The 26,807-nt window shown below is 37.3% G+C and overlaps 2 protein-coding genes across 2 annotated transcripts in view; one reads left to right on the top strand and one right to left on the bottom strand.

Annotated features, from left to right (window-relative positions):
* Positions 1-15,852, bottom strand: part of nbas (neuroblastoma amplified sequence) — a 230,152-nt gene extending 214,300 nt beyond the window's left edge. Inside the window, exons 1-8 of the mRNA XM_015392244.1 lie at positions 15,720-15,852; positions 15,138-15,189; positions 13,565-13,601; positions 11,291-11,368; positions 10,909-10,956; positions 7,496-7,539; positions 3,756-3,889; positions 882-1,015 (exon numbers count right to left, since the gene is read on the bottom strand). Coding sequence (XP_015247730.1) covers positions 882-1,015; positions 3,756-3,889; positions 7,496-7,539; positions 10,909-10,956; positions 11,291-11,368; positions 13,565-13,601; positions 15,138-15,189; positions 15,720-15,812 — 620 coding nt within the window. The 5' untranslated portion in view covers positions 15,813-15,852. The remainder of the gene's footprint in view (positions 1-881; positions 1,016-3,755; positions 3,890-7,495; positions 7,540-10,908; positions 10,957-11,290; positions 11,369-13,564; positions 13,602-15,137; positions 15,190-15,719) is intronic.
* Positions 15,853-16,103: 251 nt separating this feature from the next.
* On the top strand, positions 16,104-24,440 carry ddx1 (DEAD/H-box helicase 1). Its single transcript, XM_015392236.1, has 26 exons — positions 16,104-16,158; positions 16,281-16,332; positions 16,437-16,500; positions 18,413-18,442; positions 18,575-18,671; positions 18,784-18,831; positions 18,944-19,027; positions 19,121-19,204; positions 19,304-19,380; positions 19,478-19,550; positions 19,646-19,722; positions 19,825-19,939; positions 20,025-20,163; positions 20,349-20,409; positions 20,543-20,641; positions 20,789-20,878; positions 22,459-22,647; positions 22,739-22,790; positions 22,865-23,011; positions 23,102-23,193; positions 23,285-23,357; positions 23,457-23,529; positions 23,686-23,728; positions 23,800-23,895; positions 24,004-24,124; positions 24,206-24,440. The coding sequence occupies exons 1-26, from the start codon at positions 16,143-16,145 to the stop codon at positions 24,334-24,336; spliced, it is 2,223 nt and encodes a 740-aa protein (XP_015247722.1). The 5' UTR covers positions 16,104-16,142; the 3' UTR covers positions 24,337-24,440.
* The last annotated feature ends 2,367 nt before the right edge of the window (positions 24,441-26,807 follow it).

The raw sequence follows: 26,807 nt of genomic DNA, 5'->3' as shown, positions 1-26,807 counted from the left end.
TTCGCCCTCATGTCCCTCCTTTGTCGCACAAACTTGTCCCCACTTCCTCACCGCCTCAGCGGTATCTAGACCCATAGCTAGTCCGTGAATGTCCCTCTTGCGTTGTGGCGCGGAATAACAGCGTAGACCATGCTTCAATATTGGGCATAAATCAAATATCTGCGACAAGCTCACTACAACACGGTGCTGTGGGAGGATAACCTGCCCTTAACCCTGAGCACTGACTCTCCGTTTGTGCAGAGGTTTCACCACATTAGCTGCATTCCCAACCCACTATGCAGGATGGGATTGTACATAGTTCAAGAAAAAAATGCAATTAATTCCAAATGGAAAGGTCTTCTATAAAATAGTTTTATTTGACCACATACATTTGTCTAAAAAAGGGGCAAATGTTTAATGTTATGTTAACTGCGCCAAAGAGCTACATGGGGCGTCACTGTGTTGTCATAGCAACAACTGCTTTCCTTTTCTGTTTGAGGGAAGAAGCCGTCCCGTTCTCGCTTCTACCCCCCCCCCCACTTTCAATCAAGTCGCTTCCACAGCTGCAAGTGACATCATTGGGAGTGACACATAATAGTTAAGGTTTAGTTCCCAAGGGCCGGCTTGGGATTGGGCCAATGTATGATTGTAGAAGTATATAAGTTTTAACACAAAGGTTACAGTAAAATTCTGCAACAATGAAAAAACTGAAACCCTGAAGTGAAAAATCTGAATTCTTGTGGTTAGTGCAAAGGAAAGTCACAATAAAAATCACAAACACAATATCTGTTGAAAATATTCAAATTTTCATCTGTTTTTTTTTTTTTTTTTGGCTAAATGGTTCATCCAATTTACAACAACGGTGTGTTTCTAAATTATAATGAAGCAGTTGTGCCGCTCACCTCACAAGGTAGCTTTTGAGCGCACCACTGTATGTGATCACAAGAAGTTCTGCGGACCACTGAGCGCTTGCCGTGTACTCCAAGAAGATGAGTCCTGCAACTGCACAGCTGAAATCTCCAGGAAAACTCACCGCCTGGATCAGGAACAAGGTTTTTTAAAAAATATCAGGTGCAACTCTAATCAGATATTAGAGTAAAAATATGTAACCATTTAGTTTACCTATAATGTTTTTCCACTAAACACATAAATGAAATGAATCTAAAATTCAAAGCCTGAAGATGAAAAAGGCCATAATGAAAAAAGCAAGTTGTGCAAACAGAAGATAAGCAACAACTTAAGTTAAAGAGAGAGAGGAGCCAGGGAGATGGAGGAGGGAGAACAGAAGTGCACATATCATTTTTTTTTTTGGCACATGCACACTTTCTGACAAAATGACTTCTTTATCAGGCTTCCACCCAGAAATAGCAGCAAGTCAGTGGTGTGCACACTTAACAGTGACAAACAAGAGGAAGAGCTGAAGGTAGCTGATGTAAATGTGTGAGCGCGCTCGCTGTCTGCACACAACAAAGCAGAATTTCACTAAAGGAGCGTGGATCAGAGTCTTTCAAAGGTAAGTGTGGCTGGGGAGAAGGACGAGTGTCTGCGCTCGCCGTCTGCCAGAGCCAATAGAGGAGTGGAGGAATTGACGGGCAGAAAAGCAGGAATAATAATACAGTGCACAGAGAGGACATCAAATGAGGCAGGGATGGAAGATGGACTTGATGGGAGCATGGGGAGAGATACTGACTGAGACATGCAAGGACGAAAGTAATATAATAGCAGACACATGGGGGGGAGCCTGGGAGAGTAGGATAAAAAAAAATGAAGACGGAAGATGATGAAGAAGGGGTTAAAAGAAGGAAAGGGACACTATGAGCAGAGAAGAAGAAGCAACAGACAATGAACTAAGGAGCCAACATGACAGATGAAAGGAGCCCAGAGAGTGTCTGACAAGCAGACATGAGCTTCAAGATGTGACAGGAAGCTCAAAGTGTTTCACAGAGCAGCAGTACAAGTCTCGCCTGACTCGTCCCAGGAGGATTACGGATGTCTGTATCCTCATAACCATCTCACTGTACAACTACAAATAAAGCAGCACTGATCTCAGTTTAGGCTAAATAAAGATTTTTCAGAAATGCTGACCAGCAGGTTTTGGTCAATATCTTTGCATAAAACCATAACACCATGCCTTTTTTCTTTATTTCAGATTAAACTGGGGGAAAATAAGAGTTAATAAGACATGCATCAATCAGGTTTTTCTAGGCCAACACTGGTTTCTGTTCGTCTATGAGGTCTACGTTGCATATCTCAACTTTTTTATGCAAATAAAACACATAACAGCATTCCATGTAATTTTCACTTGTATTGGGTATGAATCCAAATTAACAATTTAAAAATTAAAAGATTAGTTACATCTCTGGTTCATAGCATATCACCAGGCAAACTTTATAAAGACATATTCTATAAAATAAGCCGTTTCTGGTATTTAGTTTCACCTTAAGTGGCTAAATTTTCCTATAGTCATCTCGCGATGGAGGAAAATAAGATCATAATTTCGCAGGATTTATAACAAGATTTTTACCTGTTCCAGACAGACATCTAGGTTAATGGGCTCCTGTCTGTTATAGTAACAGTGAAAAACATGAGACAGAAAGAGCTGTCTAGTGTGTGCATAAAATCAATTGCAGTACTTCAGTCACATAAAGGATTCAAAGAGGTTTCAAAAGAATTACAAATCAGCTGCTGCGCTACACAGGAAATATTCTACAAGTGGAGAACAATGAAAAACAATTGCAAACATAAGCAGGTATTAGAAGATCTATGGCAGGTTTTTGCTACAGTTTATAAGAAACAACATGCATGTGCAGCATGTTTGGAATAAATTCTTTCTTCTTATAAAACAGACAAGAGTTTACCGGAGAACATGTACACAAAGGACAGGACTTAAAGAATATTGTTCTTTGGCATGACTGGGAAAATAAATTTTAAAAAATTAAAAGAGAACTTTATACCAACTGTAAAGCCATGAGGAGGTGTCAGGATATAGGTTGACCTGACCAGCTTAAAATCAAAGAATCTGCTATTTTGGATGCATCACAAGGTGTTTAAGAAACATGTGAGACCAAAGCTACACGTAACGCAACAAGGACTGGCTGTGAATTAAGAAGAGAAAACTTCTGGGCCCGGAGTTTATTTCCTTACTGTACGACAAAAGCAATCTAAAATTAAGTTAACATTTCTTAGAATAAGTGTATTTACCCCTAATTTAAGTAGGTAAATAAATTTCAATGGAGTATTTTTACCCTTAAAATAAGATAATAAGATATTATACACTTTAAGAGATTGCAGTTGTTTTTCTTTCCTATTTTAAACTTTGTATTCTATTAACAAAGTGTCTCACTTATATGCTCAATTAAAAAAAGCACTTATTTCAAAGAAATACTTAGAATACACTTTTTGCAGTGTATGCTGTAATGTTGCCTGAAGAACCAATAAAAGAAACCATTTAATTGATTGGTTTAAGGCTAAATGAGTAATTCACACAAGTTATTTTAAACAAATTAAAGATTACTGTAGGAGCAGGGTGCCAAGTTTCCTTAGTTTTCTACTAAAAACACATTTCTATTTCTTCAATAATAAGTAAAACTAGGCTATCTATTTAGGTTCATGAGTTACGATTAATTATATTTTTCAAGCATAAAAAATCAGCAAGCAGATTATTGTATGTTTTTGAACAAAAAGAACAATGAGAAAAATATAAATGCTGCTTATTGATGTGTTTGAAGGCAAAACATTATAGAAACTTCTCAGAAAGTCAGGAGAAACATGATTACCGGAGGGATGACAAAGAGTTCACTTCCAATAAGGTCAAAAAGGCGAACAGTGCCTGTGCTGTCTGCATAGGCCAACAGAGTGCAGTCGTAGCTCCATGCCACCTTTCGCCACTGAGGGTTGGGGTCCTTTGGCACTGTGGCAAAATAGAAAGACAATGATTAATCCCAAAACAGCAAAAAGCTACTTTTGGAAGTTAAGCGTTCAAAGAGCCTAATGATGAATAAATAGGAGAAAGGATGTGATCAATCTTGCAATTCAGACCAATTTATAGAAAATTAACATCAAGAATAACATCTTAGTGATTGTGTCTTAAAGCTTAAAACAAGAAGAATAAAGGGAAAAGAGAGCCAGGGAGGGAAAAAGGTGGGAGGGGAACAGGGATCATAAATTCAGCTTTTACTGAAGTGTGGGACCGATTTAGGAATCTGCTGGCTCAGCAGAGCTGCGAGGGTAACCATATCGCAATGATAAAGCACAGCCGTGCCTGCTGGCATGTGCTCAAGGCTTCGCCATCATCCTTCCTTCTGACAGCAGGACTGGGTTGGGCTGGCTGGCCTCTGGTACGGGGCCTGTTTTGAATGCTTAATTATTTTACCATGAATTAAACTGCAACAAAAACAAATAAAAGAAAAAAATATGTGTTGAGGTTAATTACTGTGCACCCTGCACAGAATCAACAGAAACCAAACAGATTGTATGATTTCTTTGAACACTGACTGATTGCTGGTGGCTCTTTATTTTTTATACATTAGTGATGTAGTTCAGAAATTGTATCCATGCGATATTGCTTTAAAAAGGCAAGTTGCGTTTTTGTGGATAATCTCCCATGACAGAGCTTCTGGCATTGGTTGGGCTGAAATTCTTGGTCGTGTAATGCTACTGCAACCCCTGGTGGGCAATAGTATAACGAACGGGGGCGCTGGATATTGTATGTCTGGAATTTGTAATGAAGAACTAATGGAAGAAGTGGGAGGCGAACCAGATAAAGAGAGGTAGGGAGAGGCTGGGGCTGAGACAATGAATCAAACACAAAGATTTAAAAAAAAAAAAAAAGAAAAAAAAAGCATAATGACGGCTCACATTCTAGGGCAAATGTATAAGGAGCACATTAGGAGGCAGACAACTTATCAGAGTTCAGAGAGAAGGAAGCTGTATAGATCTGTCCTTCTCTTGTTCTTTTTCATCTTTCAATTTAAATTCCTCCTTCATGACTTCCCTCAACAACTTGCCATCTCATCTTCCATCATGAATAGCAGCGAGCATGTTCTGGGCTCCATTTCCACATAGATGGGTTTTTTTCTTTTTTTGTTGGGGGGGAATTAGATGTTTCTGTGGCTTATATCTTTTTCTCCTCCTCCCTTTCAGCGATACTGGAGGCGGAAGAATTACACCCAATGACCCAACAGAAGCCTTCTATCTAAAGCCTTGCAGATGCATTTATCAGAGCTCAATGCTTATGAATTATGCACAGGGGTCTTGAGACAACTCTACTGTAACATATGCAGACAGGAGGGGGAGAGTGGGGGAGGGGGATGCATAGGTGAATGCGATGAGAGGAACCAAGAACATATGCATGCTCACACACTCTCATGCTGATCCATTAAGGGAAAATGGCATTAAAGGCAGGATCAGAGAGAAATCCATTACAACAAATCTCTGTGAAATGAAATGAAGTATGAGAAAAATGAAAAACAGAAGAAATGGAGAAGAAAGAAAAAAAGAGGAGGGAGGCTAGGGTTTAACACACACCCAGGGGCTGCTGTTATTCACACTATGAACTATTACCAACAACGGATAAAAATGACGGCTAGCCAGAGCAGAACGAATATAACGGGGAGGACCAAGGGAGGGGGATGATGACTAAAATTAATTAAAAAGAAATAAGGTGGAAGTACTGAAGACAGGTTACACCAAGTATTTTACCTGTAGCTGATTTGCATGTGTCAAAATAAAGAAAAAAAAGTCCTAACCTCCAAAGAGACATTTGTTAAATTTGTTTTTATTATTATTAAATTAACTTAAGTCTCAAAGATAACTTGACTTAATATTTTAAGAGCAAAAGGCTTTTCAACCCAATCTAGTTTTACGTGGAAAAGCAGAAAAGACATAGAAGTACAAACCAACGAATTTCACTCTTTGCATTTACCCATTGTGCAGGGTGCACAATAATTAACCTCCACACATCTTTTTTTCTTTTCTTGTTGCATTATACCCAGTGTGCTGCCATTGTGCGGCACCCGGGGAGCAGTGTGGGGTTAAGGGTCTTGCTCAGGAAGCCAGAGTGGCAATCTGTGGGAGTGGGGCTTGAACTCAGAACCTCTGGATTCCAAGCACAATGCCCTAACCACTAGGCCACCACATCCCTGCCTCCCCCTGCAAAACAACCTGCTGTGATCAATTCCAACTTTATAGTGATCATATTGTAGAATCAGGAGCCTTTCTGATGAAAGATCTGCAGATCAGTTTTCTGAAAAACCAAAATATATTCTCCCTAAAAAACCTCATGATGGTCCCTGATAATACCCCTCTAGTTGTTTGACCATCTGCAATAAATAAATGCAATTACTGTGCAAAGATGAGTACAGTTGAGTCAAAATCAACCCACCGATACACACACACACACCACATAGATATCTTCTATTAACAACCCATCCAAATTTGAATGATTAAAGACACAACTAAGCAATTACCTAAGCAATAAAAAAAATATATCACTTATTTTTGCCCTCAAATGCTGGGGGTGTCTACTAGGGCCGCTAAAACCACACCCACCCACTATACTATTTTACTGCAACAGTTTTGAAGAAAAAAATACACTAAATATTATCTTTACATCCTGATTTTTAATTCAGGGATCAGTGAATGTTACGCATGTGTGACCCACGTTCAATGGGGAAACAGAAACACAGGTGTCTCTGAGGGCGAGCCTACACTGAAGGCAGTCACAAGAACATGAGGCACAAAGAAAAATTGAAACCCAAATTTAATTCTGGTGCCACCATGCAATCACTAAAAGGTTGAAAGAATTTTTACCTGTGTAGAACAATACGTTTATGCGTTTAGAAGAAAATTAGGGAATTCTCTGTTAACCCTCTTTTTATTTTGTTTGTGCTTATGTTTCCTGAAGATTTATTGGAATTATTTAGGAAACAGAAAATGTTTTTTTGTTTTTTTTTTTTGCTTTACAAACTCAAAAAAGAGAATTGGTTAAAAAAAAAAAAAAAATGTGTGTTGTAACAAATTGAAAAAGTCGCTAACATTTTTATTTCTTTCTTTTATTATTCAGAAACTGAAGCTTAATACTATATTTTTCCTTTCTCCAGTATTGTTTATCTGTTTTATTAAGGTACGGGTCTTAATAAAATCATGGTTCCTCAGCACTGTTAAGCAGCACTGCTGTAATCCATGCTGGTAAAATGTATTCAAGAGCTTATTAAGGTCAACAAAGGCTAATAGCTTAAGTTCAGAATCTGACTGGACCAGGGTCATTGCCGGAGATATGCAATTCATACAGTATGTGTCGTTTCTATGGTAATTTGGCCATAGATACTGAACTGAATGCAATAACACAGACGCAATACTTCAATATTAGAAAGAATCAAGAGTTTTTGTTTATTTTTTATTCTTTTCGTAAAGAACAGGGATAGTTAACTTGTTAGTTAGAGTATGCTAAAAGGATTTAGGTTTCACTCATCAGCCTCTACAACTACAGTAATACTACAGGAAGAGTGGGTCTTACCCTGACATTTCCCAATGACACTGCCAAAGTCATCTCTCACAGACCTGAGGAGGAAATATAAACATGATTAAAATTGTTAAGCAGGTGGGTTTACTCTGAGTAACAAGGACATGCATGCAATTGTCTACCACATATGTTCTGATTAACAGGGTGGTACCCACCTCAGCCACTGGATCAAAGAGGGGAAAACGCAAAACAAGAAGGCTGACCCTCAGCGTTGGCTGAAGAGAACTAAGATTAGCTTTACACAATGCAGGATTTTCAACAAGAACACACTGAGGTTTAGAATATTCATCAAAATATCAATAATATGGACAGAAAAGTTCAATCAGTTGTGTTGTATTATAATACTGACAAAAAGGTCTTTAAAAATCATCACTGGGTTTTTGACATAAATCTTTTCTAGTTTTCAGTTACACCATCCTACAGGATATTCTTCTAAATCCAAAGGATATCAACAAAAGAGGCGATTTAAATGCACTGGTTACATTAAGCTGTTATGCTGTATGCCAACCAATTGTAAAAGTATGGACTGAAAAAAATACTGTGAGTCTGGAGTAGAACCCAAAAGTGTCATAACTCAACAACCTAGAGCTAATACTTTCTAAAAATAGATCACAAAAAAGCAGCCCAGCTTCCCTAGCAGTAAAAGTCGTTTTTTCTATGTAAGCAGTACTTTAGTTGATGGGGGAATGGCATCCGCCTTCTTAAATGACCTGCCTACCATACCATCCCCTGTGACATTTTATCACTGAATGTGTAATTTTCTATTATATCAACCGGAATTTGCAATAATGTTGCCCTTTCAACTCTTCAACTTTCAACTCTCTGCAGGCTTACGAGTAGTCTGACCAAATGACGGCGGCTCAGAGGGCACATGCTATTTCATTTTCAACCTCAGTGGCGCAACCAGCGGAGCAGGTGATGGTGTTCTGAACAGCATCATGGCCAAGCGGCAAAGACAACGTGATTTGATGGAATGTGGAAATAAGGAGGGGAGGGAATCTTTCGCAGGTTCCAAGCTCTAAGTTGCAGAGATCTCCCTCCCCTGCTTAGTTTGAGAAACAAGGTTTTTTTTACAATTATGCAAGTTTCTGCACATAATCATACATGTTCTCTGTGATTGTGGTATGAATTTCATAAGTCTGGGACAATAAATGTGAAAATAAGGAGAGGAGGGAATCTTTGGCAGGGTTCAGGTTCTAAGTTTAACAAATAAAGTGTCAGAAATGATCTAGAATGGTGTTGATAGCAAAATTGGGAATTGCCATCCACTGAGCAGAGAATTTATTCATCGCACACAGACTGTAGCACATCGACTGAAACATGTCTCCTTACAAGTAATATCGTACTAATTTGAATTTATCAGCCCATCAAACCTATCAATTTTAAAGCGTCCATGTATAAGATATGAAAACATTAAGAATATATTTAAATTGTCCCTTTTTGTTCATATTTCAATCCGTTTTCTCATCAATGGGCGTAAGTTTAGGGTGATGAGCGCTCCCGCAACAGGGGAGGTAATTCTCGGCACAACATGCAGAACGCCTGTCGTCCGATCAAAGGTAAATATATTTCGACGGACCTGTTAAATAGCTGTAACTCATTAATTGCCAGCATGTAGCCTAGTTTACTTTAAATTAGTCAGTAGAAGCAACACTGCTTTTCTGATAAACAGTCTATTTTATGAAATAAATACTCTAAACAAATATTTGAAAGGTGAGTCAAATTATTAGATTTTATGTAGGCTTATTTCATTTCCAGGCTAATTCTAATGTATTTGAATTTGTTAGCAGGATTTTTTTTTCAGATTTTTGAAAATTATTTCAGCTATTTCAATTTAATTGATTGAATTTGAATTAAAAAATACTTGACTTGAAAGGATTCAGATATTCATTTGCAATTTTTTGTGAGGTTTTGTTCCAAATCTTAATTTATTCATTACCAAAAGATTTTCCAAAGTAAAATCAAAGAAGTGGTCTACCATGACTTTGAAGCTGATCCCAGTGGGACATTTTTCCTCTGCATTTGTTCCTAAATATGTAGGGGCAGTGATAGCCATGCCAGTCCAGGTGCTGACTGCAGTTCTACTGTAAGGTGCCTTGGTCAAGGTCAGTGACCGGCATACCTGACATGTAACAACCATACCATGCATAGTGCTTTAAGTCAATAGACCAGGGGTGTCAAACTGATTCCAGAAAGGGCCATGTGGCTGCAGGTTTTCTTTCCAACCAAGCAATAGCAGACCAGACTTCTGTCATCTTATCAAGGGAGTCCAATCTGAACATGATGACTTGATGATATGAATGGAGTCTGGTGTGCTATTGCTCAGTTGGAAAGAAAACCTGCAGCCACACGGCCCTTTCTGGAACCAGTTTGACACCTGTGCAATGCATGCTACCAAAAAAAAAAAAAATTCCACAATCCCCCTTCTTTTTTTTTTATATAGCTCAACTACTGTATGTAACGTATCTTAAGTTTACCTCAGACAGGGCAAACATTTTGCCCTTCCCCCAATAGAACTCCCTTAAAGAGCAGAATAATTAGCATTGATACCAATGCTAATTCAGACAATAAAGAGACTTTAAATGTGTATATTATCTACACATATGATGGACCACAACCCTATAGTAATGAGCCTGCTGCACGCCCAGGAGAGAGGCCGGGGGAGAGGTAATGGCCAAAGGAGACAGACTGAGTTGGGGTGTGAGAGCGATCAGTGGATTAGTGGAGGCAGTTTCATTTCAATAGTTTAGTCCAGGAGCATCCTGCTATTTTTCTGAACCACAGACGACATTCTGCGAGATTTTGCACGATGATCTGGTTTTAGAACCTGAAAACTGATTACAGTGCAAAACATCGGGTAGTAAGCAGTGAGAAACACCACCTGTCGGTAAAATGTTTAATCCTTCATTCCTGCTTATATGCATTCCTAACCTCTAGTTTCTGCTACATTGATTTTTAATCTGTGTTTCCTTTAAGCAGCACACTGCCTCACCTGCATGCTTTAATCACACACTACATCAGTAGATTACAGTGTTAATCTCATGTGTGCTCCTAATGAAGAGGTAAACTTGGATATATCTGGAAAGAAAAACAACTATTCTCATAAGATATCTAGATTGCTTACTCTACAATTTACACCCAACAGTTTGACAAAGCATAGTTTAATTGTTTCCAAAGAACTGACCAGCAGCAGTTAAAGTTGTGCTAAATGAATTCAAATGCTCTCCACTGAGTGATTACATTGTTACGACTGTACCTGCTTTAACTAACTGTTTTTTCTTTTCTCAGGTGCAAGCTGAACCTGCAGGGCTTTTTTTTAACGAGAATGAGATAAATCACCTCATTAATTAAAAAGACTATCTGCCTCACACAGGGCTTCTAAAATGGAGATAGAGTTTTCTAATTACCTAATTTCCACACACTGGTCTTGAACCACCGCCAGTAGTTTGCCATTACTGTGGAATAAAACAGAAGAGCGTTCAGGAATTATTGAGACAAAGAAGCGAGGGAGAGAGCAGATGGACAGAGAAGTAAATAAAAGAGTAAACATGTGCCGTTTTATCGCAAAACAGAATTACAAGCATAAAAACAAAATTTAAAAAAAAGAAAAATTTAAAAGGTAAAAACATCCAAATTAGGTCATATTCAGAAACATTTCATCATGATTTGGTTGAATTTATAATTGCCATTCCCCCCCCCCCTCTATTGTTACAGGAGGAGAGACGAGAGAAGCAGCTGAGAGTGGGTTATTAAAGAGCGTGAGATAGAAACAATATCTTCCTGCTGTACCTTGAAAGAACCAGCTGCCAGTTGATTTGCTTGTTTGCCAGTCGGGCGAGACCAAGAGGCAGAGATGAGCTGGAGGGGCTGAGGGACAAACCATGAGAAAAATACAAGATTACTAAAGTTCTTTTTTTTTTTTATATCATTATCGTTCAGCTTATTCTTTAATTTTAATTTGGGGGTCTTTTAAAGGTTGACTCAAAAAGTTTAACCATAAAAACATTTGATCTCCAAGATGTAAAGACCAGTAAAACTCTTTTATTGTATAACAACCCCTGAACAACAAAGTCAAAATTCTCAGTCCTCCAGGTCATTGTCATTCCATAAAAGTTTAAAAAACAATCCACATGGATTTTGTTTCCAAGGTTTGAAGACATTTCGCTTCCCGTCCAGGAAGCTTTCTTGATTCAAATTGTCTGGATTCACATTGAGTTTGAGGCTTTACATAGACAAGGCTTTGCATTGCTTGGAAACACGCAAATTGAAACTGACGAGCGTGTTGTTTGGTTCCATTGTTAGCCTGTAATATCTGAAACCTGTCTATGATTGTGTAAGTCCAGTGGATTGTTTTTTAAACTTTTACGGAACAAAGTCAAGGTTTTACGTCAGGTAAGTCAGTCCAAACAAAGATTAAGAAAAATGCAAATAATATAATTAATCTGTACTAATTTAGTTCCCACACAAAAGCTATTTTATTTAGGACCAGAAATATTTCCAACGGATAAATCTGACTTCCTTAAATGAAAAGGGAGAGAACACATTAGCTCCACTCTGATTTCAGCCAGCTGACTGGAGATGTGCAGCAACGGGAACCATAGAAACTACTGGTCACTCCGTCACTTTCTCTCACAGTGGAAGTAAATCAAATGGAAACTGTAATTATTTGTAAATGCTGAGTTTACCATGATGAACAGATGAACATTGATGAACATTACAAACAACCCTGCTTCTTTTTTCCTTTTTGTAAAATTCTGTCATTCTATTGTCATTATCTACTCATGAAACACCCTGCAAATACATATATTTATTTTGTTCAGTAGAAGAAAAGCTTTTATACAAATATACTGAATACAATACATAAAAAACAAGTTACCAAATCAAAAATGAGTTAATTTGACTTAACATTAATTTGAAAACGATCCAAATAAAATAATCCTGTATTTTTACCATCTCATTATTTCTGTGTCTCTCATTTAATGGCATCCTTTTAGTCTGCTGTGCTTCACTCACCTTTGAAACCATTAAAGGTAAGTTTATATATTATAAAATCTTCAAATCTCTAAGAAAAAATAAAGAGAGACTTCTATAGATTAAGGAGTTTTTAAATATTTATCATGGTTATTGATGGTGTTAGCGAGCTACCTGCTGGGAGGATAAGAAGGCCTTGAGCTAAAGCATTACAAAGCTCACTGCTTTAAAGACTGACAGCTGCTTTAATGTATTCTAGCAGGCAGTGGGTAGTATTGAAAGAGCGGCCTTGGTGAGAATTCCCTTATTTCCAATAATGGTGAAAATGCACATCATGCAAAGCAGCATGGGCCTAATAGACTGGATGTTTTCTATGTAATGAAATATGCAAAAACTAAGCCGAAGAGGGGGTAGCCCAAGGTTTAAACAGTTACTCACAGCTTTAAGTCTGAGAGAGGGAATATATTAAGGACAGAAACATCTGCAAAAGTTCAACGATATTTTCAAATCCGTAATTTATCAATTGACAGAGCACTTCTTTAAAATTAAAAAAAGCATGTTCACATTTGAACGTTTATTTACATTCTCGATTAGAGCCAAAACTTATTTGTAGTGAAATTATCTACAGAACTTCTAATAAGAGAAGCAGTTATCTGCAGCTATATGAGCTTAAAGGTAAAGAAAGAGAAACGTGGAGAAAAGAAAACCTGCATGCAGAAGCTTGATGTGTTTCTAGAACAGGAACATTTTAAAATTCTGTTTACCTAACATGAAATCTCAAGCAAGATTAGCTAGTTTGATTATAAACACAGTTTATCAAGTCAAGCCATAAGTTTGGCTCTTAGACTTAACATGAAAACAAAAACAGATTTATTTATGCATTTATTTATTATATTTGTTCAATTTCTATTTATCTGTTTAAATTTTTATGGTGTTCATTGTTATAGTTTTCCAGCCTTCTGTCAGAGCTTGAAATACAAATAATAATTCACAAATTAAGATATTCTTTCCTCAAACATTTGGCAATATGCAGTAAAAGTTAATACAGAAGTCACAACAGAGTTTTAGAGCTGACATCAAAGACAAACTTACCTATACCACAAATAGTGAAGGAGCAATCGGAGCGGTCCTGTGGAACAATAACCACAGTTAAACTACATTTCAACAACTACATCCCATTCTGCTAAACCTTTAACCAGTGTTATAGCCACGTCAAGCGTGCTCCTACTTCAAAATAAAGATTCTTTCAGGAGTTAAGATTCTTTTTTTTTTTTAAATAGGAAATAAGGTTGGAATAATATTTGCTTGCTCTTCTGAAGTTTATACCCTATATTGCTAAAAGTATCTGTCTACTTGTATACAGGAGCTTTCATGACACCCAATTCTAAATCTATTAAGTCCAATTTGTTGATGGATCAGGCAACATAAACTTCAACAAGGCCCAGCAAAGCTTCTTCAATATGTTTATGCACTAGTAGCATTAGAAATGATTTGCATCATTCATATATGGATTTGCTGGTGTGGCCCAGTACTGGCATATAGTGTATTAAGTGTTATGGGATTGATTGTGTCAAACCTTTATTTTAGAATAGCTGTTTTGTAAAAGTTTTCATTGGTAAAATACAAAAAAAAGAGAAAAAAACAATAAAATCAGTTAACCACTTATGGTACTGAAGTCACTAAAGAATAAGTTTACAAATATAAAAATAAAAACAACCTAAAAGAGCATTTTAAAAATGAAATTTTACTGAAAACTAAATGCACATTTAAACATCTTTTGCATCAGATTAACAGACATGCCTCACATGGCCAAAGACCCCCAAACTGATGGCGAGATAGAGCGGGGACCCCCTAATTATATATATTGTATGAAATTGTGTTATATCAAACTGGTCATATAGTCACTCTATGACAGATGGTGTTATTAACGAAAGTAATTTCGCTCTGGGATTATTATGATGCCTGGTTGATGGGACAGGTGTTGTGAATGAAACGGTGCCCAGCTTTAAAAGAGCTCCTGTGTGTCGCTGAATGTGTGCATTGATGACTGAAAGACATTTTCTGCCTCCATTTATCTGTTTACTACAGTGTGTTGAATTCATGTTAATATGTATTTAAAAACATTTGAATTAGTGGAAAAAAAATGCAGGGGGGGAATATAAAAAAAAAAAAAAAAGTCTTATCAACCAAAACTTTCACAACCCCCATGCAGTACCTCCATGGACTCCACTAGGGGTTGTGGACCCCCTGTTGATCCCCCTTGTTTAAAACATTTCTCTGGCATATTTGTCAATCTAGATAAAAAGTGTCACCCATTATACACAGTGCCCTGCATTTTTGTTGCATAATATTGAACCATATTTTTTTTCCTGACACTCTCACAACATTCTCACATATTCAAGGTTTTCCTAATATCATGCAGCCACATAGTGAGGAAACTTTTTTGTATTGTGAGCAAGGCAGCAAATTGATAAACCTCACCACCATTGCCACCATCCATTCTGGAGGATGCATATTAGGTCATTTTTTTTATTTATTATTTTATTACGGGGAGGTTTGCCCCTAAATGTGATAATATAAATACCATTTTTTTAGCAGGTTTGCTTATTACAACACTGATAGTGTGTAGGTTTAATAAGACAATTAAGCAATATAAGGTACTCACCTGTCACTGCTTTTGCAATTACAGATGTGCTGTACTCCTTGTTGCCCCGTAACTGAAAGGAACAGAATTGAACATTTGTCATTACCCATAATGCACTAAAAACTCTCAGGACCTTTTATATTGCTATATAGATATAAATCAAAGCAAATGTAGGTACATTACATGAAAAAAAAAAAAAAAATCATACAGTTTAGGGCTCAATGTTAAACCATAAAATCAAATATGTTCAATTTCAAACATATGCATGCACATATTACACTTTAACCGCATGCATTTATTACAGATATTGACTCTTTTAAACGTTCCTCCCAAATTTGCAGAAATAAGTGCGATAAATGTTTGAAACTCTCTGCAACTAATCAGCCATACATCTATACATCAGAAAGTAGGGGCATAGATGGAAAAAAACGTTTTATTATTTTACTGCAGAGCTTCTGAGGAGAACTTGTCCAGCGTTTCTGCTACGTGGCTTTGCTCTGCTGACAGGGTTCAGACCGCTTTCTGTATGGTTTCTTAACAGGTAACGTTTAAAAGAAAGGACGAAACTTGCGACAATTAACTATGATTCTTTAGGTGACCAACCTGCGTGTCAGTTTCTGGTGGCCATTCCGTAATAACCAGTAAATCGTACAAAATGTTTTCCTCTTCGTCTTCCATTAAGTTATCCTCGGCCATGATTGCCACAGCTGTCAGAAATATCCGCTACGGTAAGCAGAGAGGGACAAAAATACAGCAGGACCACACAGCTTCAACGCATTACTTACCCCTGAATTTATATTTTGTGGGGATTTTTTTGTGAGTATACGCTTTGCATAGCACAATATCAAATTTATACATAAATTTGTGTGTCTTTTGTTTGCTTATGTTTAACCATTTCAAACCATATTGATGATACTGCGGAACTCTTGTCGTTATACTGTTCTGACGTTCTGTTAATCCGGTTGCACCGACTGGGTCCATTCTGAACACATCACATCCGATTTGGTCCATCTGATTGCAGCAAAGATGGCAGCTTTTTCGGGTAAGTTTTTCATGTTAGACTTACTCGTTTCCTCATATTGACTAATTATTTGAGCACCAAATGGTTGTTAAGAACCAGACTTTCCTTCTGAAACACTAATTTGTGTTTTTTTCCAAACGCAGAAATGGGAGTTATGCCTGAAATCGCGCAGGCTGTGGAGGAGATGGATTGGCTGTGAGTTGCATTACACTATCTGCCAAATCATCCACATGTTCTGCTCATTCTTTGTCATTTTATCCGTGGAGAATATACTTATAGTTTTAATGGTTTAATGACAGGTTGCCAACAGACATCCAAGCGGAGTCAATTCCCCTGATTCTTGGTGGAGGGGATGTTCTCATGGTAAGCTGCGACGGCTTGGAAAAGCATTTGCATCTTTTGTACTGCTGCAGATTTTGCCTTTGAATTATTATGTGAAAAATATTAAGTGGCAAAATAATTGAATACCTTCAATTTCAATTCTTCATGGATGTGCACATCTATGATCTGACTTTTTAACCCTGAACGGCCTCACTAGATGGCACAATCTCAGTCAGACTGGACATGAATTATGTGTGATCACTAGTTGTTGTCTTCCTAAAGATTGTGTGATTAATTTTTAAACTTTAATTGATCAATTTCAGGACATGGATACACATAGATACAGTAGAGGTTTGTCCTCCATTTAGCTCTAGACATTTTCTGTCAAATCTGACCAGCATATCTGTCCATAATGAAGAAAAGACAACTTAAAATATGATGCTGCTACCCTTTATTTCATAAGTTAGCCCTTAGGTCTTCAACAGGGGGTCCACAGAAGTATTGTGTGGGGGTTGCAAAAATTTTGGTTAGACTCTCTGTTTTTTAATTCCCCTCTGCAATTTTTTCCACTAATTGAAATGTCTTTAGATACACATTAACATGGATTCAACACACTGAAGTTAACCGATAAATGGAGGCAGTAGATGTCTTTCAGTCTTCAATGCACACATTCAGCGACGCACAGGAGCTCTTTAAGGCTGGGCACTGTTTCATTCACAACACCTGTCCCATCAACCAGGAATCCGGATCAGAAATACTTTTATCAATATAATCAATCAATCAAACTTCTTTATTGTCAACTACAATTTACATTGCAATTGAAATTTCAGTTTCAGTACAACCGTTCATCACAATACGTCACATACATATTAACAATAATCATCCCAGGGAGAAATTACTTTCGTTACATTACTCCATCTGTAATAGAGTGACTATAGGACCAGTTTGATATAATTTCATATGATATATACCGGTACAATTAGGGAATCCTGCTCCATCTCGGCATCAGTTTGAGGGTCTTTGGCCTGGAAAATGTTGAAGACCCCTGATTTAGCCCTTTAAACACATCCAAAAATTTACTTCTAACCCGTCTACTGTGTTATTTGGTAAATATGATGCTATTTGTTCACAACTAAACATCACAGACCTTCACAAAGCAGCAGAAGGCAATTGATTGCACTGGATGTTATTTAAGTGTATCATAGTGAGTTAAATGTGAATAGAGGAGATCTGAAAAATGATGACTCAGGATCCTTCAGCCCAACAATTAGGCATGCCTTTGTGAATGGCTTTTTCATAAAATCCTATAAAACTGTTTGAGGTTAAATATTAGAAAATTATGTAATCTCTACATATATAGTGCTGCAACAATTGGAACTGATTTAGTAATCGATCAATCGTAACTGGAATATAGAGACTCTAAAACATGCTTTTAGCGATTACACCAAAATTGTAAAGAAAAAGATTTAAAAACGATCTGCATTTAAGATGAAAAGGCTTCTTTTTTTCTTTTTTTTTACGGCACTAGTGGCTCATTTTTCGACAGTAGGCTGACAGGAAAGGGGGTATGAGAGAGGGGGAGATGCATGCGGCAAAGGACCGCAGGTCGAATTGGAACCCGGGCCACCCGCATTGAGGACTAAGGCCTCTATTCATGTGTCATGTGTGCTTACCACAGCGCCACCTGCACACTTACTTATGAAAAACCTTTTTTTGTCTATCAACATTCTCTATCCAGAACTCAAGTGCAATAGTTTTATTTTCACCTGGTTTATTCTCACTAAAAACACTTCTTTTACAAAACCTTTTACCATTCTTAACTGAAAAAAATTATCAACAGATGAATCCATAAGCAAAATAATCATCTGTTCCAACTATATTTTTGTATAATTTTTTTTTTCATAGTTAGTGGAAACGTGTTGCTAACTCTAATTTTTCTTTTCTCTCATTAAAGGCAGCAGAAACTGGTAGTGGAAAGACAGGGGTAAGTATAGCCATCCCTCTTATTAAAATATAATGATTTTATTATTTTATTTGTTGCTAAAAAATAAACCAGGCTGAGTTTCGGTAGCTCAGGTTCATGGGCCAGTTCTATTTCCTCCTGTTTGGTCACCAGGCCTTCAGTATCCCAGTCATCCAGATAGTCTATGAGACCCTAAAGGATCAGCAGGAGGGCAAGAAGGGCAGAGCTTCTGTCAAAACTGGGGGTCCAAGTAAGATGCTGCAATATTACAAAATTCTGCTGTAATATTACAACACTTATCTAAAGCCTAAATATATAACTAATCTATTATTCAGTTGCTCATAAGTCTTGCTTTATCCTAGTTTTCAACACCTGGCAGATGAATCCATATGATCGTAGCCCAGCCTTTGGTAAGAGAAGCTTCAGTAAAGTAATCAGTATTCAACACAACAGATTAAATTACAGAATATTAGGATGCAGCTTCATCATTTTCAGCATGCATTATTGTGTTTCTCTGCTCAGCAATCGGTCCTGACGGAATGTGCTGCCAGAGCAGGGAGTTCAAAGAGTGGCATGGCTGTCGCTCCACCAAAGGAGTGACCAAAGGTGTGTAAAAGTGATTAGAATGATTCCCCAAAATGTTCCAATGGAAAAAATCTACTTTTAATGAATGATTTATTTTGCATTCGATATTTATAGGGAAGTATTACTATGAGGTGACTTGCCATGACCAGGGACTTTGCCGCGTGGGTTGGTCTACTGGTCAAGCTGCTCTGGATTTAGGTATTCTGTTCAAAAATCCTCACTCTGCAAATCACAGAGCACCATCTTGGATTTGCAGGACCTGAACCCAAAATCTGTATTGTTGTTTTTTTAACTCAGGAACTGATAAGTTTGGTTTTGGTTTCGGTGGAACTGGAAAGAAATCCAATAACAAGCAGTTTGACAGCTACGGGGAGGTAGGAATCATTCCTGTGATTTTTGTTTTTGTTTGTTTGTTATATTTTTGTTCATCTCTTTTATTTTTTGTATTGTCTGCCTTATTTTTGTTTACAGGAATTTACCATGCACGACACTATCGGATGCTACCTGGATTTAGATAAAGGGCAGATCTCCTTCTCTAAAAATGGTACAGCTTAATTCTTAAGCTATAGATCCCAATTGAATAGAAAAGTTGTGGAGTTGTTGTTTGTTAATAACATGTTGGGGTTTCTCATTTTCAAGGGATCGACCTGGGAGTGGCTTTTGACATCCCTCCAAATGTGGTGAATCAAGGTTTTTTCGCTGCTTGTGTCTTAAAGGTATCCACCGAGAACATATCACGCAGATAGTAGACAAACAGCCAGAGCAATTGCGATGAAAGCTTTGCATCTTACAAGCTGATTATCTTTTCTTTCTGCTAGAACGCTGAGCTGAAGTTCAACTTTGGAGGGGAAGACTTTAAAAACCCCCCTAAAGCTGGGTTTGTCGCCTTAGATCAGGCACCAGACGGTCACACAATCAAATCCTCCCAGACAGGTATAGTAGACCTGAAAAGCATTCCATGTTTGTACATTTTAAATGGAAACTCAGATTTATTGGTGACAAACACGTTAAATTGCAGGCAGTGCCAAAGTGACTCAAGTGAAAACTTCGACTAACTTACCCAAAGCTTTAATTATTGAGCCGTCCAAAGAGCTGGCAGAGCAAACCTTCAACAATGTGAAGCACTTTAAGAAATATGTGGAAAATCCCAAACTAAGGTAGGACTGAGAAAGGTGGTAGGTGTTGTATAAAAATACATTTCTGTTTAGCAGATCATTTGGAAAGAGGCAAGTTTTCTTTCTTTTTTTTTGTAATTCCTTATTCCTGCCAGTAGATGGAGCCAGAATGTTGAGTACTGTTATCCTGACAGCAATGTTTGAAATTCCTCCATCTGTGTCTACAGGGAGCTTCTGGTGATTGGGGGGGTTCCAGCCAAAGAGCAGTTAGCAATTCTGGAGCAGGGGGTATGTGACACACACAAGATTGATAGGTTTAATAAATGGGAGAAGAAGAAAAATACAGATGGGGAGATAAAATGTTTGTTTCAATGTGTTTTTTTTTTTTTCTGACTTTTTTTGTGTGTGATCCTGTTATCAGGTTGATATAGTGGTAGGAACACCTGGAAGACTGGATGACCTTGTTTCCACCGGAAAACTCTGTCTCTCCCAAGTCCGTTTCCTGGTCCTGGATGAGTGTGTACGTGTTACACATCGGGAAATTAGAATCGATTTTTTTTTTTTACTTAAAAGGATTAAGTCCTACCCTTGAGTAATTTGATTTTTTTAAGTATTATGACAACATTCATGAAGTTTCCTTCTGTTGTATGGTTCCCCTTGTCTTCAGGATGGTCTCCTATCAGCTGGATATACCGACTTTATCAACAGGATCCATAAACAAATCCCTCAGGTCACCTCTGATGGCAAGAGACTGCAGGTATTATTAAAGATAACAATGGTTGGCGTTGGTGGTGCATTTAAAAAAATCATAATTCACACTACACCCCTAGGCCGGATTGCATGATATTTGGAAATTGTGTCATTATTTTATTGTTATTGTTGAATATTTCCAAGAAGATATACATGAGGATGAATCCACATTTTGCTCCCTTTTGCATTAGTATTTAGTTAATTAAAGGCTAAAATGAGATTGCAGTGTGTCTTTATACTCCTGAGGAGAATAAGAAAAACAAAAAAAAAGGTTTAAACAAAGCTCTAAATATTAAAGTCATCTTAAATCCCTTTTAAATACATCCATATTTTTCCGTCTTTAATTACTTATTATTGCTATTTTTCTTTTCTTAGAAATATTCTCCTTATGCTTTCACCAAATTAAATGTAAAGCAGTCACAGCGCTGCAAGCTTCCTATATGCAGGACAGGAATCCACCCTGTTGAAGAGCATTTATATCTCAGATATTCCTGCAGGCAATTTAGAATCAAAACCTTTTGGTCACATTATCTGCGGCCTTCTACTTCTATCTTTCAATTTCAAACTTGTAATGAAATATTTTGTAAAACATACACCACACCTGTGTGAAGCTTACTGTAAACATAAATAGTGTTTTCTTTTTAGGTTACCTATTTGTGCAATTATTGAAATCCAAGAGCACCAACTTAATTTAAAATGGTTATATAAAGTACACATTTCTATCTACATGGTCCAAGTTATTTATATGATGTTTGTGGATCTAGTATTGAAATCATTGTGCTTTAAAAAAAGACACAACTTAACAGTTACCCCTCTGTAAAAACAGAAAAAGGAAAGTGTTTTTCTTCTTTCTTTCCTGAACTTTATCAAATTGCTGTTTTAGCATGTAGTGAAAGTCTAAACATGTGAACCATTCATGCTTAGATCTAGTTTAGACTCATTTACTATCACATCATTTATTTTTACTTTTGTCCTTTAGAGCTGCATGGAAATTGAATTCTTAAAATAGAAAGCAAAGCATGCAATTTTAAAATAAAATGAACCTGATAAGGAAATCTGAGTGGGATCAGATTACGGTAGATTTAAGCTGAGTAATCCTCTCCTCTTGCAAGATATTTTAAAGTTTGCTTTGTAAGGCCTAGCGACTTTAGAAGTAGATCCATCACTATGGTAACAGTCTGTTACCATAGTGACATTTTCAGATTTGTTTCTTTAACAGAGGCTGTGTCCAAGCGTCCGCCCTAACCGCTATATAGGGCACTATATAGCGGTTACACCATTTAAATGGAGTTTCCGAACGTCTAGAGGATGAAAAAAACAGTGGACTCCAAATTTCCCACAATTCACCTTGAAAAGTAGTGATCATCCCATCGTCACTAGATGAGCAGATATATCCCAGAATGCATTGCGAATGAGGGATTTAGGGGTTAGGGCGTAGCCTTAGTATCTCTTAATGCAGGGTTAACTCACTCAAAGTTTTCATTTGACCTGTTTTCTTAAATACCCTTCCACCTGCTTCCAAGTTTTTTTGGGTAAAGCTTGTAATATGTAATACGTAATGTAATAACGATTTTTTTTTTTCCCCAGGTCATTGTGTGCTCAGCCACACTGCACTCTTTTGACGTGAAGAAGCTCTCTGAGCGCATCATGCATTTTCCTACTTGGGTCGACCTGAAAGGTGAGGACTCTGTCCCAGAGACCGTCCACCACGTGGTGGTGCCTGTCAACCCGAAGGCCGACCGACTGTGGGAGCGCCTCGGCAAAAACCACATCCAGGTGAGAAGAAAGGCAGACTATAAATGAAAGGGTTAAAGGTTGATGCAGGAGGCATCTGCTCTTTACTCTGATTTGCTCTCCCTTTATGTAGACTGATGAAGTTCATGCCAAAGATAACACTCGACCTGGAGCCAATACACCAGGTAAGGACTCACTGGAACGCTTTTGTTTTTTTGTAATTGGAGAAACATAATCTTTATTGTTCACTTCTGGTTAGAAATGTGGTCAGAAGCTATCAAGATGCTGAAGGGCGAGTACGCGGTCAGGGCCATCAAAGAGCACAAAATGGACCAGGCCATAATCTTCTGCCGCACCAAGATCGACTGCGACAACATGGAGCAGTATTTCATCCAGCAAGGAGGAGGTGGCCAAATATATCCATTTAAGCAACCACTGTAGATATTTTATTTAAAACCATATTCTTAATGACAAAATGGAATATTTTTCTCCTCAGGTCCAGACAGTAAAGGTCACCAGTTTTCCTGTGTCTGCCTTCATGGCGACCGAAAGCCGAATGAGCGAAAAAATAACTTGGATCGCTTCAAGGTGAGGAACCAGAGATGGAATGTGTTCTTCTGATGCTGTTTAGCTTGCACAGCCAATTGAGAGACCCCTAAAGTCCATGTGGTGCTTATAGAGAAAAGAAGTGAAGCTGCTGATCTGCACCGATGTGGCTGCGAGAGGAATCGACATCAGCGGCGTTCCTTACGGTACTGATTTCTTTGTCGTATCTAATGTCCAAAAATCAGAGATTTTTGTCTTTTGTTCTTACATCGCTCCTGTTCCTCCATTAAAACCTCCAACTGCAGTGATTAACGTCACCCTGCCTGATGAGAAGCAAAACTACGTCCATCGTATCGGCAGAGTTGGGAGAGCTGAGAGGTAAAAGTCTTTAAAAGTCTTTGGAATAGATCACAAAAGCTAAAAACACTAATTAAATGTTTTTGGTTTTGCATTACAAAATGTTTAATAGTTCAGAGTATCTACATGTGCTTTGTGAGAGACTGTTTGTTTAATAGTATTTTCTTTAACTTGCAGAATGGGTCTTGCTATCTCCCTGGTTGCTATGGAAAAAGAAAAGGTGATCTAGGTCGTAGAAATCCTAATATTCTGGTTGTTGTACTCTGTTTAATGGAGCTTTCATTCTTTTAGGTATGGTACCATGTTTGCCCAAACCGAGGCAGAGGCTGCTATAACACCCGCCTGAAGGAGGACGGAGGATGCACCATATGGTACAACGAGAAAGAGGTGGGCAAAATGCCGTATGAAATGGTTCGCCACCATGGATTGTTTTGTTTTTTTAAACCTGTTTGTCTCATTTGTCATGTATCGCTCCCCATTTCCCTCTTATTCCAGCTTCTGTCAGAAATCGAGGAGCATCTGAAGTGCACCATCACTCAGTGTGACACCGATATTAAAGTCCCTGTGGATGAGTTTGATGGAAAAGTGACTTATGGACAGCGCAGAGCTCTGGGAGGTATATGTAGCCATTTACATCTATCTGCTGATATCTGCTGCTTTGAAGGTCCTTACTAATAAATCTGTCATCCTTCCCCAGGCGGAAACTATAAAGGCCACGTGGATGTTCTGGCCCCGACAGTCAAGGAATTGGCTCTCCTTGAAAGAGAAGCTCAAACATCTTTCCTTCATTTAGGATACATGCCTAACCAGCCATTTAGAGCCTTCTAAAAAAAAAAAAAATTAACATGATAGCTCCTCATTCTCTACTGAATGAAACATTTACAGGATGAAAGCTAAATATGAAGTTTGTGAACAAACTAATGGAGAATGAACCGAAAAAGGTTGATTTTGAGTTTTTTTTTTTTTTATGTGTTAGGCTTTCTAATTTATCCACAATTAGGGTTTAAATTGTCAACTAGGTGTGAAGGCTAAAGAGTATTCTGTACTAGTTTGTTAACGTTTACGGCTGACTGAAAGAGCTCCCTGTCGGACTGAGATACTTAAGCTAATCCTGATTTATTGGACTTAAGGCTTTTATGGGAAAAGTCTTCTTAAGACTGATTAAATTACTTTGGTTGCTTTTCTTCTCAAATAAAGTGTGTTCTGAGTTTGCTTTCTGTGTCTAATTATTAAAAAGAAAACAATTTTTCCATCTTTTTTTTTTTCTGGTTGATTTAAGCTGAATGTTTAGCTATATCTATTGAGTCATCATGTACAAACTGTAAACAAATATCTGCATAAATTCTTAAATTGATATTGCTTTTTTAATGTTAGAAAACTGACTTCAGTTTTACCGACCACACAAGCCCTGAATACTGCCAGGCATGTAGAGTCAACAAAAATCTAGGATCTAGAAAAGAGCCAAATTACGGTATGCTCCGATCTAAAAACCTCTAACAACAGTCCCAAGAAACAGGAACGCTTTTTCTAAATTACAGTAAGGGAACACAAGGTCAATAGATGTTATTTACCATTTTTCAATCACAATGAGTTCAAATTCAGTCCATTACTATATTCTTAATATTCAAATATGCTAATAAGTTTAGGTCATATTTTAATTTTTGACTTTTAAGATGACAGATATTTTTGCTTTGTTTTTCCTGCTGGCTTATGATGGGAAATTTCTAACAGCTTGCAATGACTAGCACTGACACTTAATTGTATTTAAGTTCTTATGTCAAATAATCTGTTCATTAAAAAATAATTTCTAATATGTATCTGCAATATACAGTTTGGGCTTTGGGTGGAGCTCCTGACCTCCAGTAACCTTACAATCTTTCCTATTTGTGCTCTTGGCAAACCTCAGTACAGGATTTCAAACATCAAATGCCTGTTGGCATAATATAATTCAACTTGTCTAAAGAAAAAATAAATGCATTAAATAAAACGATGTTCCTGATTTGAAACTTAATCTTAGTCTGGCTTTTATTAAACATGTTTTATTTGAATCTACTTAAAACGTTGATATTTTGCTTCATTTTTCTTTATATCAGTCAAGTTTAAGGCTGTTAGGGACCAAACTTAAATAAGGACAAAAGGTGTTTAGAAATGGGGGGAAAAAATGCTTTAATAATGTCAAAAAATAATTAAAGGATCAAATGACAAAGTGGATAATGTCCAACCCCTTGTATGAAGCTATTGCAGAACTGGAGAGCTCCTTCAGTGACAGACTGCTGCACCCTAAATGCACCATGGAGCGTTATCACAGATCCTTCCTCCCAGCAGCTGGAAGACTCTATAACCATCACTGTGCCCAACAGCCTCAATAAGTTGTTACATTCATGCTGATTTTGCACAATTTCTAACTTAGTCAGTTAAATAACATGCTGCTGTCATTTTGCACATCTCTGATGTTGCTGCTATTTTCAAATTTTCATTACTTTATAAAATGTCCATAGCTGTATATTGGTTATTTATTCTCCAGGTGCACAGTTTTTATGTAGTTAAAACACTTTACTGTACAGTATTTTATTGTTTATTTTTTAACTCTTCGATTTTATATTATTCTTATAAATTTTTCTAAGGTCCACATTTGTGTAAACATTTTTTCTATAATCTTTTTTTTGTTGTAAACATCAGAATCTCACCATTGTGGGACAAAAAAGGGATTTTCTATTCTGTTCTAAATAAATAAATAATAGGCAAGGCAAATTTATTTGTATAGCACAATTCAGTACAAAGACAATGCAAAGTGCTTTACATGATTAAAATATAGGAAAATAAAACAGAATCAAAACAAGTAGGAAAAAAATACATAAAAAATGCTGAAACAAAAAAGAACATTAAAAAAGGCTGGACTAAAGAAAATAAAAAAAGTTGAACTTATGATGTTTCAGTTGAACTGTTTAACTAGCACAGTCGAAGGCAATTCTAAACTAATGTGTTTTTAGTCTTGCTTTAAAGGAACTCAGGCTTTCCGCACTTTTACAGTTTTCTGGAAGTTTGTTCCAGATAAGTAGAGCATAGGAACTAAATGCTGCTTCTCGACGTTTAGTTCTGGTTCTAGGTATGCAGAGCAGGCTGGAGCCAGAAGACCTGAGTGGTCTGGAGCAAGAATGTGGACTGATAGCAAGAATGTGTCACTATTTTAAAAATCATATGAATCTCTTAAGAATTAATTAATAGCATAACTTTGAAATCGAATATACGGAAGAGGATAAGGGCCACTGGAAAAAAAAAAAAAGTTAACTGATTTTTTA

Source organism: Cyprinodon variegatus, unplaced genomic scaffold, assembly GCF_000732505.1.
Source record: "Cyprinodon variegatus isolate N-32 unplaced genomic scaffold, C_variegatus-1.0 Scaffold581, whole genome shotgun sequence".
In the NCBI taxonomy this organism is placed as follows: Eukaryota; Metazoa; Chordata; class Actinopteri; order Cyprinodontiformes; family Cyprinodontidae; genus Cyprinodon; species Cyprinodon variegatus.
This window is presented reverse-complemented; position numbering and strand designations above follow the sequence as displayed.